Source organism: Nelusetta ayraudi, unplaced genomic scaffold (assembly GCF_046127955.1).
Source record: "Nelusetta ayraudi isolate G7.1 ecotype Tasmania unplaced genomic scaffold, CSIRO-AGI_Nayr_v1 ptg000231l, whole genome shotgun sequence".
Lineage (NCBI taxonomy): Eukaryota > Metazoa > Chordata > Actinopteri > Tetraodontiformes > Monacanthidae > Nelusetta > Nelusetta ayraudi.
Genome location: NW_027466280.1, coordinates 21,710 through 40,578, shown reverse-complemented (window position 1 = coordinate 40,578; position 18,869 = coordinate 21,710). Strand labels below are relative to the sequence as shown.

The following is an 18,869-nucleotide window of genomic DNA, read 5'->3' as shown; positions in this document are numbered from 1 at the left end:
CCCTCGCTTTATATTATGTTAAATGTTCTGCACATTAAAACTTCTTAGTTCTTTACAAAGCAACTGATTGTTAAAACACACGACAACACAACGTCTGTACAAACTCAGGAAATGGTCACACAACCCGGCAAAAGAAGGAGGAGTTTTGGCAAAGTCAGTGTGGCCGTCACAAAGCACAACGCAAGGATTAATACTGAAGTCTGGCGAGACCGTCCGCCCACGCTGAGACCACCAGGGGGCGATGGAGAGACGGGTGGGAGGGGTGACCGGGGCGGGGGGTCGGGAGAACAGGCTCCGCCTCCTGCTGCTCCTCCACTCCAGCGCATTATAAAGGCTCCGACTTGAGCTCCTCCACCCTGAACTCCAGGTCGGCCACCTGCAGAGAACAACCACAGGAGGCGCTGCTGAGTCACCAGCTGGACTGCAGAGCAGCGCTGGAAGCCATCCTGGTCCCAGTGGTCCCAGTGGTCCCACTGGTCCCAGACTAGCAGGTATGTTGACACACACACACACACACACACACACGCTGTCACCCACCACCAGCTTTTATTCTGGCCATGTTTAGCTTTTGCACAATGCTCGGGGTGATGGAAACGCTGCTACTTTGACAGGTTGCAGTTCACACCCCTGACCACTTGGTGGCATTGAGCATATTGCAACTTCCTGACACGCGTCAGACACGTGTTTGCGTGTCTCAGCGCTCTCACACACCCAGGAGGAGTGAGCAGCGACACTCTGGAGTGAGTCGAGCTCCAAGGTCGGGAAAGTGCGTGACCACTTCACCTTCTCGTTAATACATACACACACACACACACACACACACACACACACACACACACACACACACACACACACACACACACACACACACGCGCGCGTGATGAAGTGCTGCCTGTTGGGGGCAGCAGAGACTCCCCCAGCTTGATTGTTCTAATTGTTCTAAATCGCAGCAGTGATGAGTAACAACTCACAACCTTCTGTAATTACGCCCCGCTAAGGCTAAGATATCATTCCCGTGGCCCCGCCCCCTCTGACCTGCTCCTGCAGCTGGCCAGACTCCTCCTTCAGCAGCGAGGCCTCGGCGCCGGCTTGTGCACATCGCTGGGTCTCCTTCTTCAGGTACTCGATCTCCCTGCGGAGGAGAAGGACCAGGGGTCAGAGGTCAGAGGTCAGAGGCTGCTGCTGCTGCTGCTGCGGCGGCGGCCCTCCTCACTTCTGCTGGTACTCCTTGATGAGGCGCTTGGCCTTGCTGTACTTCCTCTCCAGGGCCTGGTACTGGGCCTGGGTCTCCTTCAGGTGCTCGTCCACGGCCTGGCAGAGGCTCTGCGCCTCCATCCAGTAGCCCTCCAGCTTCTCCATGCGCTCCTTGTTCTCCTGCAGCGTCTGCTCCAGCTGGGCCTTGTCCATCCGCCAGCGCTGCTTCTCCTGCTCGGCGTGGTGCAGCTGACCAGCGGGAGACAAAGACAAAGCAAGGCCTGGCTCAGTCACATGACCACAACCCACCCCCTCCCCCCCCAGAGTGGCGGAGCAGCAGGTACCTTCCTCTTCAGCTGCTGGATCTCCGCCTGGGTCACCGCGTGCTTGATTTGCAGCTTTGTCAGGAAGGAAGAGGAAGAGGAAGAGGAGGAAGAGGAGGAGGAAGAGGAAGAGGAGAGCAGTTTCACTCAGCAGCTCAAACATTCCCACACTTTAAACTCTGGCTCAAACTCTGTTCTAACGTGCGTCTTCTTGGTTTTCTTGTGGGATGTTAACATGGAGCGCACTGCACTGCACTGCACTGCACTGCACTGCACTGCAGATGAGCACTGAGAGGCCAGAGTGCCATTTTATCATTTGCCGCTTAAATTTTTCTCATTGACAAATTTTGTTGTTGTTGGCGTAATGGGATGTGGACTAAAAGGTGCAGGTCCAGTAGGAGTCCCAGTGAGCAGCGGTCAGAACCTGACAGAACTCCTGGAGTACAGTGAAGCGCCTGCCCACGGCCTCCTCACCTCCTTGTACTTGTGAGCCAGTTTCTCAGGGTCGGTCTCCAGCGGCGACAGGTCCTCGTTCTCGGCCAGGTCGAAGACCTCGATGGCGCTGGGGTACGGCGGACTCGCCTCCTCCTCGTCCTCCTCCTCCTCCTCGTCAGAGCCGTACTCCACACCCTGCACGCACGTCAGGCCCGGTCACGACCGCAACCGCCGTGACAAACATCCCGGCCGAAGCTCAGTGACCTCCCAGCAGGAGGCCCGATGGAGCCGGACCTCCCGGGCCAGCGCGGAGGTCCGGCTCCATCGGGCCTCCCTGCCGACAGGAGGCCGAGAACGCTGTTCTCTCTCTGAAGGACGCGTGAGGTCAGAATCTACACCAGGGGAAATGATCTGAACTTCTTGAAGCTCTGAAGAGGAACAGCCAACGTTTCCTCTCAACAGCAACAACCTGCATGCTTGCAACAGGAAGCAGAGGGTTGAAGGTGTTGCAATGACACTCGGTGGACACTAGGTGGGGCACAGCCCCTGAAAGAGCCTGCACCAACCTGCCTGCCTGTGTGTGTGTTCAGCGCCGCCCTGCTGGTGAGAAACTGAAAGCAGCAGCAGCATTTCTGTTCATTCACTTTTCATTCATTTTACCGAGACTGGTCTCCTTCCAAACTGACTCACCTGATTTTACCGAGACTGGTCTCCTTCCAAACTGACTCACCTGATTTTACCGAGACTGGTCTGCTTTCAAACTGATTCACCTGATTTTACCGAGACTGGTCTCCTTCCAAACTGACTCACCTGATTTTACCGAGACTGGTCTCCTTCCAAACTGACTCACCTGATTTTACCGAGACTGGTCTGCTTTCAAACTGATTCACCTGATTTTACCGAGACTGGTCTGCTTTCAAACTGACTCCGCTGTGCTGATTGGCTAATGGCTGATTTTCCCTGTTGGTTGTTGCTGTTGGGAGCCTCAGTGTTCTGAACCACTCCGTGTGTGTGTGTGTGTGTGTGTGTGTGTGTGTGTGTGTGTGTGTGTGTGTGTGTGTGTGTGTGTGTGTGTGTGTGTGTGTGAGGCCCCCACCTCCTGCTCCTCCATGTACTGGTTGTAGCGCTGCTCCATCATCTCCCGCTGCCAGCGCTCCTGCTCCAGCGTCTGCTGGATGAGCTGCGCCACCTCGCTCTGCTCGCCAGGCTTCTCCCGGCCAATCACAAACCTGCAGGGGGCGGGACCACACTCTTCAGCTTTTCATCTACTCTGATGGTGTGTGTGTGTGCGTGTGCGTGTGCGTGTGCGGTTCTCCTACTTGACGGTTCCTGTGGTGTTCCTGAGCACGGAGGCAGCGAAGCTCTGGGTGACGCCCACCAGACTGGTGCCGTCCACCTCCACGATCAGGTCGTTGACCAGGATCCTGCAGAGACACCGGCAGGTTCAGCACTGACTGCAAACACTGGGTTAACACACACACACACACACACACACACACACACACCCTCGTCCATCAGGTGTGGGGGAGTGAAGGGGGCGTGGCCAATACTTCACCTGCTGTCCCGGTGCGCCGCTCCACCGTCCGTCACCGTCTTCACGAAGATGCCCAACTTCTCCAGACCCATGTCAGCACCTGCACCCATCCCAATGATACTGATGCCCAGACCTTCACCATCTGGGGGGGGGGGGGGGGGGGGGGGGTAGAGAGAGAGCAGCCAATCAGAGAGAAGTTTGTCTGTCTGGCAGCCAATTCATACAGTGTGCAGGGTCAGAGGTCATGATGATGGATGGAAGGAAGGATGGAGGACGGATGGAGGAAGGAAGGATTAAGGATGGATGGAGGACGGATGAAGGATGGATGGAGGAAGGAAGGATGGATGAAGGATGGATGGAGGGAGGATGGAAGGATGGAGGACGGATGGATGGAGGAAGGAAGGATGGAGGGAGGATGAATGGAGGATGGATGGATGGAGGAAGGATGGATGGAGGATGGATGGAGGAAGGATGGAGGAAGGATGAATGGAGGATGGAAGGATGGAGGAAGGATGGAGGAAGGAAGGATGGAGGAAGGAAGGATGATGGATGAAGGAAGGATGGAAGGATGGAGGAAGGATGGAGGAAGGATGGAAGGATGGAAGGATGGAGGAAGGATGGAGGAAGGAAGGATGGAGGAAGGAAGGATGATGGATGAAGGAAGGATGGAAGGATGGAGGAAGGATGGAAGGATGGAGGAAGGATGGAGGAAGGATGGAGGAAGGATGGAGGAAGGAAGGATGATGGATGAAGGAAGGATGGAAGGATGGAGGAAGGATGGAGGAAGGATGGAAGGATGGAGGAAGGATGGAGGAAGGATGGAGGAAGGATGGAAGGATGGAAGGATGGAGGAAGGATGGAAGGATGGAAGGATGGAGGAAGGATGGAGGAAGGAAGGATGGAGGAAGGAAGGATGATGGATGAAGGAAGGATGGAGGAAGGATGGAAGGATGGAGGAAGGATGGAGGATGTTTGCAGCGGTCAGCAGGACTTCTGTCACCACGTGCGGTCCTCAGGTGCTCTGCCAATGTACTGATGCAGTGTGATGGAGCAACAGGAACCAGGGCAGGGCTCTGCTGCTCACCTTTCTCCAGCTCCACGGGGAACAGGTCCAGCCTCTCCACCCTCTTCTCCAGCTCGTACTCTGCCGACGCCGCCATGGGGTCCACGTCCTCGTTGCGGCGGTCATAGTCCTCGTTGGGGTAGGTGGCAAACACCTGCACACAGTCAGTAGAAGGTGTGGGTGGGACCGAGGAGCTGAGGGCACAACCTTCAGGTCTGGAGAGGAACCTCCTCCACTCCAGGTTCTCCTCACAGTGAGGAGGAGGAGGAGGAGGAGGAGGAGGAGGAGGAGCTTCATCACCCAGGCTCCAGCTTCAGCTTCAGACCTCCAGTCAGACTGCTGCAGCATGCTAATGACCCTGGCCCAGTGCAGCTGCCACACACACACACACACACACACACACACACACACACACACACACACACACACACAGGCCACTGTGTCTGCTGCTCATTATTCATGCTGCTCCCTGCACTCCCTGCACTCCCTGCACTCCTTCACTCTCTCCGATTGCACTTCACAACTCCTCTACCCACAATCCTTTGCTCACTCAGGGTTTTTTTTCTCTTCCTCTCCACGCCAGGAATATTAAGGAGACGCTCCAGGAGCTGCAGCCCCTGCTGCGGCCTCCAGGGGGCCACCAGGCTGAAGGAGCTCTGGACAAAACCACCAACCATCAACATCCAGTTCCACAGAATTCCTCATAATAAACCACTTTCACCTGCTGCTGCTGCTGCTACTGCTGCTGTTACTGCTGCTGCTGCTGCTGCTGCTGCTGCTACTGCTGCTGCTCTTACTGCTGCTGCTGTTACTGCTGCTGCTGCTGCTCTTACTGCTGCTGCTGTTACTGCTGCTGTTACTGCTGCTGCTGCTGCTCTTACTGCTGCTGCTGTTACTGCTGCTGTTACTGCTGCTGCTGTTACTGCTGCTGCTGCTGTTACTGCTGCTGTTACTGCTGCTGCTGTTACTGCTGCTGCTGCTGTTACTGCTGCTGCTACTGCTGCTGCTGCTGCTGCTGGTGCTACTGCTGTTACTGCTGCTGCTGCTGCTGCTGCTGCTGTTACTGCTGCTGCTGCTGCTCTTACTGCTGCTGCTGTTACTGCTGCTGTTACTGCTGCTGCTGCTGCTCTTACTGCTGCTGCTGTTACTGCTGCTGCTGCTGCTCTTACTGCTGCTGCTGCTACTACTGCTGCTGTTACTGCTGCTGCTGCTGCTGCTGCTGCTACTGCTGCTGCTGCTGCTGCTGCTGCTGCTGCTACTGCTGCTGTTACTGCTGCTGCTGTTACTGCTGCTGTTACTGCTGCTGCTGCTGCTGTTACTGCTGCTGCTGCTGTTACTGCTGCTGCTGCTGCTGCTGCTGCTGCTGCTGCTGCTGCTGTTACTGCTGTTACTGCTGCTCTTACTGCTGCTGCTGCTGCTCTTACTGCTGCTGCTGTTACTGCTGCTGTTACTGCTGCTGCTGCTGCTGCTGCTGCTACTGCTGCTGCTCTTACTGCTGCTGCTGTTACTGCTGCTGCTGCTGCTCTTACTGCTGCTGCTGTTACTGCTGCTGCTGCTGCTCTTACTGCTGCTGCTGTTACTGCTGCTGCTGCTGTTACTGCTGCTGCTGCTGCTCTTACTGCTGCTACTGCTGCTGCTGTTACTGCTGTTACTGCTGCTGTTACTGCTGCTGCTGCTGCTCTTACTGCTGCTGCTGTTACTGCTGCTGCTGCTGCTGCTGTTACTGCTGCTGTTACTGCTGCTGCTGCTGTTACTGCTGCTCTTACTGCTGCTACTGTTACTGCTGCTGCTGCTGTTACTGCTGCTGCTGCTGCTCTTACTGCTGCTGCTCTTACTGCTGCTACTGCTGCTGCTGTTACTGCTGTTACTGCTGCTGTTACTGCTGCTGCTGCTGCTCTTACTGCTGCTGCTGTTACTGCTGCTGCTGCTGCTGCTGTTACTGCTACTGCTGCTGCTGCTGTTATTGCTGCTGCTGCTGTTACTGCTGCTGCTGCTGCTGCTGCTGCTGTTGCTGTTGCTGCTGCTGCTGCTGCTGTGATGACAGACAGCAGGATGTCTAATGGCCTTTGATTTAGGTTACCTTCGTATTTAGAGGGATTATCACAATGTGGATTACGCAGCAGCAGCAGCAGCAGCAGCAGCAGCACACAGTGCATCCTGAGCAGCGGCACCACACGGAACAACAGAGCTCAGCAGCTGCTGCACGTGAGCTTGCAGGGCGGCAACAGCAGCGCCACCTGCTGGCAGCAGCCCAAAGCTGACTTTGACTTGCAGGATGGTGTGTGAGGCAACCTGGCGAGCACAGCAGACACTGCTGCTGCTGCTGCTGCTGCTGCTGCTGCTGCTGCTGCTGCTGCTGCTGCTCCCCCAGTTGTGTCTCTTCAGACAAACATGGGGATTAGAGGCAGGCCAGGGGGCGGAGCCTGAGCAGGACGCTGCTCCAGTTGTGGCTGATAGTAGGTCAGCAGAGTTAACAGATGGCCAGGAAACTCCCTCACCCCCTCCGCCTCCCCTCCCCTCCCTGCACCTCCGTGGACATCCTACAAAGAGAGACTGCTGCTGCTGCTGCTGCTCTCAGCAGCACCCACTGGGGACTGTAGGGGGCGCCACCTTCAGGGCAGCAGTGATCTGACTGGGACTCTTCAGCAGCAGCAGCTTCTTCCTTTTTCCTCTGCCCTCTCCAAAAACAACACAGTTCATCTTCACGGCTCCAACCAATGAGGATGAGAGGAGCTGCTGGCCCCACCCACTCCGTCTCCCCACATTGTTTCTTGGCATTTTAACACTGGGAGCAGAAGCGAGAGTGGATCCAGGAGGGGGTGAGACAGAAGTTCTGTAGGTCCAACCAATCCAGCAGCAGCAGCAGCAGGTGTGAGGAGCTCCTGATTGCACCGGACCATCCCAGAATGTGGCAGCCAGAGGTGCTGTGTTTGGCAGGCCAGTCTGGGCATCAGAGGTCACGGGCTAGCTTAGCGCTGAGCTCAGACAGAAGAAGGAGGTCAGCCAGCGGCGGCGGCAGCAACAGTAACAGCAGCAGCAGCAGCAGCAGCAGCAGCGGTAACAGCAACAGCTGTAACAGCAGCAGCGGTAACAGCAGCAGTAACAGCAGTAACAGCAGCAACAGCTGTAACAGCAGCAGCAGCAGCAGCAGCAGCAGCAGCAGTAACCAACAGTAACAGCAGCAGTAACAGTAGCAGCAGCAGCAGTAACAGCAGCAGCAGCAGCAGCAGCAGTAACAGTAACAGCAGCAGCAACAGCAGCAGCAACAGCTGTAACAGCAGCAGCAGCAGTAACAGCAGCAGCAGTAGCAGCAGCAGCAGCAGTAACAGCAACAGTAACAGCAACAGTAACAGCAGTAACAGCAGCAGCAACAGCTGTAACAGCAGCAGCAGCAGTAACAGCAGCAGCAGTAAAAGCAGCAGCAACAGCTGTAACAGCAGCAGCAGCAGCAGCAGTAACAGCAGCAGCAGCAGCAGCAGCAGTAAAAGCAGCAGCAACAGCTGTAACAGCAGCAGCAACAGCTGTAACAGCAGCAGCAGTAACAGCAGCAGCAGCAGCAGCACTCACTCTCACTCAAACCCAGGAGAGGAACCACAGCCAGGCGCTGGGTTCCGTCCCCTCACACCATGAGACGCAACATGACATCGCATTCTGCAGGAGGCTGTAAACAGAGGGCTAAATATGTTTGCAGTCTGTTGCAGCAGGAGTGCAGGAGGAAAAGTTAGAATCTGAAATGAAATTAGAATCTAAGCGGGTGAAATTGAGAACTTTTAACACTGACTGACTGATTCACTGACTGACTGACTAATTCACTGACTGACTGATTCACTGACTGACTGTTTGACTCACTGACTGACTGATTCACTGACTGACTGATTCACTGACAGACTGATTCACTGACTGACTGACTAATTCACTGACTGACTGATCCACCAACTGACTGACTGACTGATTCACTGACTGACTGACTGATTCACTGACTGACTGTTTGACTCACTGACTGACTGATTCACTGACTGACTGATTCACTGACAGACTGATTCACTGACTGACTGACTGACTGCTCCCAGGTTGTGGGAGTCCTGCTGCCTCTGGTCTGATGCCAGCAGCTCGTGTCAGCAACCAGGAAGATGAAGGTGAAGAAGAAGAAGAAGAAGAAGAAGGAGAAGGAGGGAAGTTGACGGAGCATTTGGAGCACAGCGCCCCCTTCAGGTGTTCAAACACCGTCTGGTCAGCTGGAGTGACGATGACGACGGGTCAGACTGAGCAGAGTGAGTCGAGAGTGAGACGTTGTGTAACGGCGCCTGTCGCAGCAACTCCAAAGAAAAGTCACGACGCTGAACACAGCGCCGCCCTGCAGGACGGCAGGGGTACTGTGTGTGTGTGTGTGTGTGTGTGTGTGTGTGTGTGTGTGTGTGTGTGTGTGTGTGTGTGTGTGTGTGTGTGGGAGGAGGGGGATTATCAGGGGGTTGTTGTTGTTTTGGAAAAGCAGCTGATGAGTGAACAAGGAAAATAAGCAACACAACAAGAGAGGATTCCCAGTTTGGATGGCAGGGGGCGCCGCTGGGAAACACTCCATCCACAAACACCTTCAGGTTCTTCTGGACGACTGACGGTGTTCACAGCCGAGCCAGACACTCTGAGAGGCAGCAGCTTCCTGCTGGCGGCCAGGGGGCGGAGACTACAACAATGCTGCTATTTTTACCAGCAGTGGGAGAGATGGGTGACAAAGAAGGAGAGGAGCGAAGAAGAAGAAGAAGAAGAAGAAGAAGAAGAGGTGGCAGCAGCAGTAGGAGGAGGAAGAGGAGGAGGAGGAGGTGGTGGTGGCAGCAGGAGGAGACAAAGGGTCCAGTGTGAAGCCGCTTTGGCGTGACAGCAGCCACACAGAGGAGCTAAAAATGGTCACTTCCTGTTTGGACTTTGTGACAGTGTGACACTGGAGCCCCTCCCACTTGACCCAGCACCCGCCCACAACCATCTCCATCACAAAGACGCCACTGATTCAGCGTGAAGAGGCTCAGTGGTTTTTCTGAAGCCCTGCCCCCCCCGAGTGAACCTCCAGTCCAGACCTCCAGTTCAGACCTCCACAGTTCAGACCTCCACAGTTCAGGCCTCTACAGTTCAGACCTCCACAGTTCAGGCCTCTACAGTTCAGACCTCTACAGTTCAGACCTCTACAGTTCAGGCCTCCACAGTTCAGACCTCCACAGTTCAGGCCTCCACAGTTCAGGCCTCTACAGTTCAGACCTCTACAGTTCAGACCTCTACAGTTCAGACCTCTACAGTTCAGACCTCTACAGTTCAGGCCTCCACAGTTCAGACCTCCACAGTTCAGGCCTCTACAGTTCAGACCTCTACAGTTCAGACCTCTACAGTTCAGACCTCTACAGTTCAGACCTCCACAGTTCAGGCCTCTACAGTTCAGGCCTCTACAGTTCAGACCTCTACAGTTCAGGCCTCTACAGTTCAGGCCTCCACAGTTCAGACCTCCACAGTTCAGGCCTCTACAGTTCAGGCCTCTACAGTTCAGACCTCCACAGTTCAGACCTCCACAGTTCAGGCCTCCAGTCCAGACCTACAGTTCAGACCTCCACAGTTCAGACCTCCACAGTTCAGACCTCCAGTTCAGACCTCCACAGTTCAGGCCTCTATAGTTCAGGCCTCTATAGTTCAGACCTCCACAGTTCAGACCTCCAGTTCAGACCTCCACAGTTCAGGCCTCCAGTCCAGACCTACAGTTCAGGCCTCTATAGTTCAGACCTCTACAGTTCAGACCTCCACAGTTCAGGCCTCTATAGTTCAGACCTCCACAGTTCAGACCTCCACAGTTCAGACCTCCAGTTCAGACCTCCACAGTTCAGGCCTCTATAGTTCAGACCTCCACAGTTCAGACCTCCACAGTTCAGACCTCCAGTTCAGGCCTCCAGTCCAGGCCTCTGCTGCAGGGTTTTCACTGTCAAGCTCCTCTGCCTGGGTACACCAGGAATCATCCAAACACGTGGGACTCTCAGACTGAATGTCTTCCTGTTCTGCTAACGTTCTACCTGTCGGATAAGACGCTCACCACCAGGGGGACCTGATTCCATCCTGGAGCAGGCAGTGGAAGATCTTTAGTTCAGAGACACTTTCTGCATTATTGTAGCATTGAGTGGACCTTGTCATCAGGTGCCTCCATCAGAACCATGTGAAGGTGGAACTCTAGGACCACCTCAGCAACAACACAGCCTCACAACCTGACTCTGGTAGGTAGATAGATAGATAGATAGATAGATAGATAGATAGATAGATAGATAGGTGGATAGAGGGATGGATAGAGAGCTAGATGGATGGATGGATAGAGAGATGGATAGATAGGTAGATAGGTAGATAGGTGGATGGGTAGATTGATTCTGTAAATAAAGAAATAATGTCACTTCCTGTGCTGAGAAGTTAAAGACAGAGGTGCCGAAAAGCCCCCCCCCTCCCCCCCACCCCAATCATCCACCTCCTGCCGCTTACACACACACACACACACACACGGTCGTCAACACCTCAGAGCAGCAGCACTAATTAGCCGAGGCTCTCCTGCTAGCTGCTAGCTGCTAGCTGCACTGATAAGTATCTGCAGTGCAGCAGCTCCTGCGTGAACCCGGCCAGTCAGCTGCACAGGAGGAATGCAGGACCTTCTGTTGGTGAGCGAGAGAGCAAAGCCCCGTGTTGATACAGGCTGGAATCAAAATGTCAGCGTCAGTGGCGGCCGACGAGTTCAAAGGTCACATCCACACCTCCGAACTAGACCTCGGTGGCTGATTAAAACAAAGGAGGTGAGGTGCATGCTGGGAGGTGACACCTGCCACCCTACCTGCTGCTGCTGAAGGTCTGCTCACCTTGATGGGCTCCAGGCTGAAGCGGATCTTCCTGGAGGGGGGCGGCTCCTCCTCCAGGGGCAGCCCAGGGATCTCCACACAGCTGGACTCGGGCTCGTAGGGCTCATCTTCCTCCTCCTCCTCCTCCGCCTCCTCCTGCTCCTCCTCCTCCGCCTCCTCCTGATCCTCCTCCTCCCCCCCCACGGCGCTGTAGCCGCTGATGTCGAGCCCCGCCTGCGTCCGCTCCTCCTCCTGGATCCCCCGCTGGCCTCCGCTGCTCTTCTCTCCGTTCTGGTGGCCCACACCTTTGCTCCCGCGCTCCTCCTCCACCTCCACCTCCTCCTCCGCCTGGGCTTTGGCCTCCACGCCTGCGTCGGACACCCTCTTCTCTCGCGGCTGCTCAGTGGCGCTGAGGTGATCGGCCACCGGGGGGCGCTGGCCTCCGTTGACACTCTCGGACGGGGAGGTCCCGCGGCCCCTGGGGGTCTTCGGGGGCCCCTCCGCCGCCTTCCGGCCTTGCAGCTCCTCGTCCCGGGCCGCCGCCAGGGCGCTGGCCCTCTTGCCGATGACCCGGGAGCTGAGCACGCCCACCTTGGCGCTGACGCCCCGGGAGGGCAGTGGCGGGGTGGAGGAGAGGCGGTGCAGGTTGTTCCGCAGCTCGGCGGCGCGCTCGAACACGGCGCTGAGCTGACTGACGGTGGGCGACACCGCCTCGCTGGTGTCCAGGCTGTCCAGGGACTCCGTGCTGCCGTTGAAGCGCGCCATGTCCAGGCGGCCGTCCGACAGGCTGCAGGCCTTGCTGTCCGCCTTGAGCAGCACCCTGCTGCTGCTGCAGCTGCTGCTGCTGCTGCTGCTGCAGCTGCTCAGCTTCTCCTGCTGCTGCTGCTGGAGCTGCTGCTGCATCTGCTGCATCTGCTGCATCTGCTGCTGCTCGAAGATGCGCCGGGTCTCCTGCAGCTTGGAGTAGCTGGGCGACGACGCCCGCTGCTGGTGGCCGTTCTCCGGCTTGACGTCAAACTTGTTGACGCGCTCGGACACCGTGGAGCCGAGCTTGAGCAGCGCGCTGTGGTCCACGTTCTCGTTGAGGCTGCCGGCTCTGGGCAGCGACAGACGCACCGCCGCCGCCGCCGCCGCCGCCTTGTCGGCGCTCCGGCCCGGGTCCTCGCCCTCCGCCTCGGCCGCCGGGGCGGTGCTCTGCATCTGCTGGAACATGTTCTTGATACGGTGCACATTGGAGCCGTACCTGCGGCCCCGGGGCCCCTCCTGCACGTCCCCGTTGGCGGCGCTGCAGCCCACGGGCTTCAGGGCCTGCATCCCCGCCTCGTACGCGTTCCTGTGCGGGGACGGGCTCCGGAGCGTGGAGCCGGAGCCGGTGCTCTTGGAGGTGGGTTCCGTCTTCATCATGGTCGGTCGGTCGGTCGGTCAGGCGTCACAGCGGGCGGCTCGGCCGCGGCATGTCTGGGCCTCCCTTCCCTCCGAATGTCGAGGAGTCCCGGCGAGCCAGGAGGAGGAACAACAACAAGAAGCGTGTGATGAAGAGAGGATGAAGAGAGGATGAAGAGAGGATGAAGAGAGGCCTGCAGCCTGCTGCCTGCTGCACCCGCTGCGATTCACGGCCGAGGGAGGCAGCTGAGGAAGCGGCCACGATGCATCTGTCACCAGCTCGCGGTTCCAACAATGCCACGCCGACGTGGTGGCGGAGCCTCGAGCGAGCTCCGCATCGATCAGGGAGGACCTCCGCGCGGATTTAGCCGCAGCGCCGACAGATTGCTTACGATTAATCCCTTTTTGCAGGCAGCATCATTTTGATCTCTTCATCCTGCAGATGTCTGCTTCCTCTACGCCGCTGCCGCCGCCGCCGCCGCCGCCACTGCAGGGAGCCGCGGGGTCCTAGCGCCCGCCCCATCCACTTTCCCCAACATCTGCCTGCTCAGTGGGCGGAGCCGCAGAGCCCAGAGACAGACAGCCGCTCCGTTCTGTTCACATGTAGCGAGTCAGATTATCCACCGTGACTGGGTCAGTCGAGTCAAATAAATGTTGACCCACTTATAGCAACAGTTAGCCAGCTAGCTGGAATGATGCACAAACACTGACAGATGAATAGTGGGGCTAAGGCTAGCACAGCTAGCTTGGAAAAGCAGGACACTTGGCTCAGCAATGAGATACTCACGTGATACTAGAAGTCTACTCAGAGATTGCAGTTTACTTAAAGTATGCCCCCTCTGTATGTTTAGAAAATGTGTTGCTTATTTATTGTTATTATTTGTTCACTTGATTTAAATAAAAACAGGACGTGTATTGGGGGAAACAGGGAAGACGTTTGGTCCCCGGTGTTCAGGACGGGGCTAGGCTAGTTAGCTGAATAAATAACAACATCGGCTAAACGGACATACAAGGTTGTGCTTGAAAAGTACACGTACAGGTGAAATAAGAGATGCATTGTAAGAACAGGGCGGTTACAACAATGAACCGACTAGCTGAGGACAAAATAAGTGGCTAATGCTAAATCCGTGTCAGCTAACAGGCGTTCCGGGGGGAGGGTGGGGGCGGTTGTACGTCTGCTCAGAGAACAGTGCCAGCACTAGGACCCAGAGGAGCCTCTGTCGCCGCCTCCTTGACCAGCGGCACATCCGCTATTTTGCAGCAGCAGTCCACATTGTCGCTTCCTGCCTGCTGTCTCGCGCTGAGAAGCTCCTGCAGCGGCCAGACAAAAGGCTCCTGGTTCCGCCTCTGGTCTCCAGAAGCGTCACAGCGATCCGTCACCCTGGCCTCCTTCACCTCTCAGCGGCTGAAGGAATGCTGTGCAGCTGCGGGTCAACAGGAATGCAATAGCGCCACCTAGCGTTTCCCTTGCAGAATTACATCTCAAATCTCTTTCTGCAGACTGAGCCTGGACTCTAGAAGGCCCCGAGGCCCGAGAACCTCCTCAGACCTATGAGATATAAAGGTTCCACTGGACTGGAGATGAAACAGTGAGAGTCACTGGAACGCTCGACTGTTCCAGCGTTCTCATCTCCTGCTGCTCCACACAACTGCTCTGGTTTAAATATTTAAACGTTTTTTTTAATATATTTTTTTTTAAAAATAGAAGAAGTTCATCTTAAATGATTATTATTAAATCACTGATAGGTGAATGAAGTGAAGCACCGCTCTGATGAGGCTGATAGTTATTTAGATGGAAACAAAGACACCGCAGTTTCAGACCGGGGATGTGGTCTCTGACTGGTCCCCTTTGGGACATCACAGAGGGCCTCACAGAGGTTTATTGTGAAATGCAGTGAAGGATGGACTGGACAGAGACGCTGGTTCCTGGATGGAGACCTGGTGACCTGGTGGTGAGAACCTGGTGGAGGAGAACCTGGTGGTGGAGAACCTGGTGGAGGAGAACCTGGTGGTGGGAACCTGGTGGAGGAGAACCTGGTGGAGGAGAACCTGGTGGAGGGAACCTGGTGGTGGGGACCTGGTGGAGGAGAACCTGGTTGTGGGGACCTGGTGGAGGAGAACCTGGTGGAGGAGAACCTGGTGGAGGAGAACCTGGTGGAGGGGAACCTGGTCTCAGGTCTTCTGTGTTGGGTGACTGTGTGACTTGGTCTCCTGGCTGCTGATGAGGTGCGTGGTCTCCACGCTCACTGAGCCGAGCCTGCTGGATGTTTTTGGGTGAGTGGGTCTAAAATAGCAGCGCCATGTGTTGGTGTGGGGCGGCGCCGCTCCTGCTGCTCCTCCTCCTGCTCCTCCTGCTGCTGTCACTCACAGCCCTCGGCAAGATGGCGGCAAGCAGCAGGAGCTGCTTCTTCTCTCTGGCAGGCAAGTCTTCAGTCCTCTGACCAAAGCCTGGTGGACACACACAGAGTCCACCTCTGCCTGCTGTTGCTGCTGCTGCTGTTGTTGTTGTTGTTGTTGTTGTTGTTGCCTGTGTTTTCAGTTGTGGTCGCCTGCTTTGTGCGTTTGTGCAGTTTGTGTTGCTGTTTTCCTGGGCGCCGCTGCGGAGATCAAGTTCACCGTCCCGGTGGGGAAGCTGTTCTCCTACGAGGTGATGAGAGAAACCTTCCAGAGCGACTTTGAGCCTCTTTCCAAACTCTACGGTGAGAAGGTCTCCTCCATCTGCACCGCCCTCTGATTGGAATGCTTAGCTGTGAGCACGACGACGACAACGACGATGATGATGATGATGGTTTGACTTGTTTGGAAGCTGGTCGCCTGTATGACGACCCCATGACCTTCAAGTGCAACCGGCAGTACTTCCCCGACCTCCCAGAGTGGCTGCGCTTCACCCAGAGGCACCCGTACGACAACGGCTTCCTGTACGGCACGCCGCTGGCTCCTGGCAAGAACATCATCGAGGTAACCACACTGCCTCAGCACCTCAGCGGAGGAGCAGGAGGAGGTGGGAGAAGAGGAGGAGGAGGAGGACCAGGAGGAGGAGGAGGAGGAGGAGGAACGTGCAGCTCACTGACACGCTGATCACAGTCAGGCTCTCCTGGTCTCCTGGTCTCGCTGGTCTCACTGGTCTGGAGGTCTGGAGGTCTGAGGAGATGTTGAACTTTCTGTCGCACACAGTCTCACACACACACACACAGTCTCACACACACACACACACACACAGTCTCACACACACACACACACAGTCTCACACACACACACACACACACAGTCTCACACACACACACACACAGTCTCACACACACACACACACACAGTCTCACACACACACACACACAGTCTCACACACACACACACACACATGAACTTCCTTCAAATGGATGTAGATCAGAAAGTAAAGCAGAAACATGTTGTTTTGTAATGACACCAACAACAGCAAAGACTGTGATTGAGTGACAGGTCATGACTCACTGGAGAGAGCTAAAAACCGACCAATCAGGTTCCAGCAGTCCGTGCCACACTGAGGCTCCGAGCAGGATGGCAACACTGCATCCTGTTGTCCTGCACCGCGCTCAGCTTGACAAACATGGTTGTATTGTGACAATGGAGACAAACTGCGTGTGTGTGTGTGTGTGTGTGTGTGTGTGTGTGTGTGTGTGTGTGTGTGTGTGTGTGTGTGTGTGTGTGTGTGTGTGTGTTTGTCTGACAGATCTTTGCCTTCAACAAGAGGAGCTACGACACAACCAGACACATCCTGATCATCAGCGTGGTGCCAGGTGTGTGTGTGTCTGTGTGTGTGTCTGTGTGTGTGTGTGTGTCTGTGTGGTGCGCTCGGGCTCCAACCCACCTGTGTCTCAACTGGAGGTCACTGGCGAGCTGACGTGAACGTGTGTGACTCCCGCAGAGGAGCCGCTGCCCTACCAGGCTGAGTTCTTCATCAAGCTGAGGGAGATCGAGAAGGTGCTGCCCTCTAGTGTTCAGGACGAGATCCAGCAGGACCTGCAGAAGCTGTGGGACACCGAGACGCTGGAGATCGTCAACATCAGCAGCGCCCTGGACCGCGGCGGCAGAGTCCCTCTTCCTCTGGCGGGACACTTTGAAGGGTGAAGACACACACACACACACACACACACACACACACACACACACACACACGTGGGTATCGTTGATGCAATTGTGGGAATATTTTCTGACAAATGTATTGATCAGTGTCTAATAAGTCCATGAGGGCTGGGCAACCAATCAGGGTGTTTGACACTTCAATAAACTCATCAGTCAGTCAGGCAGTCAGTCAGGCAGTCAGTCAGGCAGTCAATCCGGTGGCTGTGTTGTGTGTCAGTGTGTATGTGAAGGTGGGCTCTGCGCAGTTCTTCTCGCCCTGCCTGCTGATGGTCCTGCAGCCTGGACACCAGCAGCAGTGTGGGTCTGGAGCCAAGGTCAAAGTACCAGGAGGATGCAACTTCTGCAGCATCCCCAGCAACTGCATCACCTGGTGCAAGACGGAGCTGGTGAGGACCCCCCCCCCACCACACACACACACACACACACACACACACACACACACACCTCCACTAACGGTCTCCCTCCTGGCAGTTTGACCTGACCAAGCAGCCGCTGACTCCGCCCCCTCCCACCGCGGGGGCGGGGATTCTGGAGGCGGGCGGAGACTTGGACTTCCCGGAGTCTCCGCCCAGCAGGGATCTGTTCCCAGACTACCTGGTGACCGTCATCGTGCCCCTGATCATCACCGTGGTCCTGTGCCTGCTGCTGGCCTACATCATGTGTGGCAGGCGGGAGGGAGTGTAAGAGCAATCATCATCATCATCATCATCATCGTCATCATCATCATCGTCATCATCATCGTCACGAGTCAAACATCTACAAATGATGGATCTCAGGCAACAGCGGTGTGACTCCTCCTCTTTTTCCATCTGCAGGCAGAAGAGGAACGAACGGACCAACCAGTGAGTGTCTTGGTGGAGGGGGTGGAGTCCACTCAGTCACCTCCTGGCTATATTTAGTCCTCAGACCACAAGCAGTGTAACTGATCCCAGTGCTGCCACCACCCACCTCTGAACATGGATGGTGACCAAGTGTAAAAGATGATAGAAGAATAAAAGCTTCCAGGCCGCAGCAGAGCAGCCTGCCAGTAGGGGGCGCTGTCACTCAACATTGTGGAGTCGGTTCACAGAAACCAGAGCCACTTGGCTTCACATGCTGAGTGCATTCAGTCCAGGTCCAGCAGAATGTTTCCTGCTGGTTCCATTGGGTCCTCAGTCACTGCGTTCTCGACTGTCACTGCCGCTGTTGTTCTTCTGGCGCCGCTCACGTCCTTTGCCTGGACGGCCAGTAGCTATTTTTGGGTTTGCTGGGGGAGGGGATGGGGGGTGGGGGTGGGGGTTTGGCAACACTGGTGCAGCAGTAAAGTCTGTGACCTTGGACTGACCCCCACGGCGCCCCCCCTGCTGTGTTGTCGCTCCAGGATCCAGCTGTACCACCACCACACCATCCAGGGCAACGGCGAGGAGCTGCGGACCATGGCCGGGAGCCGCGGCCCGGCGGCTCCGCCTCTGTCCACGCTGCCCATGTTCAACAGCCGCAGCGGCCAGGAGGCCCCGCTCCTGCGCTCCGACAGCCCCAGCGTCCCGCTCATCCTGGCCCAGCAGTAAGACCTCCTCACCTTCTCCTCCCCTTCTCCTCTCCCTGTCGGCCTGCTCTCCTCCTCACCTGTGTGCCCCCACCCCCCCCACCCCCCACAGTGACCCGTACAGCGACAGCCTGCCCAGGTAAAGTCAGCACAGGAAGTTCACCTCAAGCCGTGGCAGCGCAGAAAGTCACGCTGCTTGTGCTTTCTCACGCCCCCCAGGCAGTGAGGTGATGCTGTCTCTGAGTGACCTGCCTGTCTTTGCTGCTCTTTATTTCCTGCCTGTCTTTTTGATTTTCTCTTTTTTTTTTCTTTACCTCCAGATTTCTTTAGTGGCTAAAATGTGGTAAAAGTGAAATGAGTTGCACACGCCGTCCTGTTTTACCTGCTATCTTATCCAAACTCTGCAAATAAAGACTTTTAAGGCACACTGCTCATTTTGTTTCTTCAG

The 18,869-nt window shown here is 56.0% G+C and overlaps 2 protein-coding genes across 2 annotated transcripts; one reads left to right on the top strand and one right to left on the bottom strand.

Moving 5' to 3' along the window:
- Window positions 1–2: 2 nt before the first annotated feature.
- Window positions 3–12,937, bottom strand: LOC142882093 (neurabin-2-like). The gene is made up of 10 exons (XM_076016633.1): window positions 11,416–12,937; window positions 4,571–4,703; window positions 3,508–3,628; window positions 3,272–3,376; window positions 3,049–3,181; window positions 1,992–2,147; window positions 1,539–1,592; window positions 1,214–1,443; window positions 1,036–1,132; window positions 3–376 (listed from the first exon to the last, which is right to left on the bottom strand). The coding sequence occupies exons 1-10, from the start codon at window positions 12,796–12,798 to the stop codon at window positions 326–328; spliced, it is 2,463 nt and encodes an 820-aa protein (XP_075872748.1). The 5' UTR covers window positions 12,799–12,937; the 3' UTR covers window positions 3–325.
- Window positions 12,938–13,261: 324 nt separating this feature from the next.
- sgca (sarcoglycan, alpha) lies at window positions 13,262–18,748 on the top strand. The gene is made up of 11 exons (XM_076016635.1): window positions 13,262–13,410; window positions 15,348–15,476; window positions 15,584–15,735; window positions 16,484–16,550; window positions 16,679–16,877; window positions 17,114–17,282; window positions 17,368–17,576; window positions 17,712–17,738; window positions 18,257–18,439; window positions 18,534–18,560; window positions 18,641–18,748. Exons 2-11 carry the CDS (start codon window positions 15,428–15,430, stop codon window positions 18,645–18,647), a joined length of 1,089 nt encoding a protein of 362 aa, XP_075872750.1. The 5' UTR covers window positions 13,262–13,410; window positions 15,348–15,427; the 3' UTR covers window positions 18,648–18,748.
- Window positions 18,749–18,869: the final 121 nt, after the last annotated feature.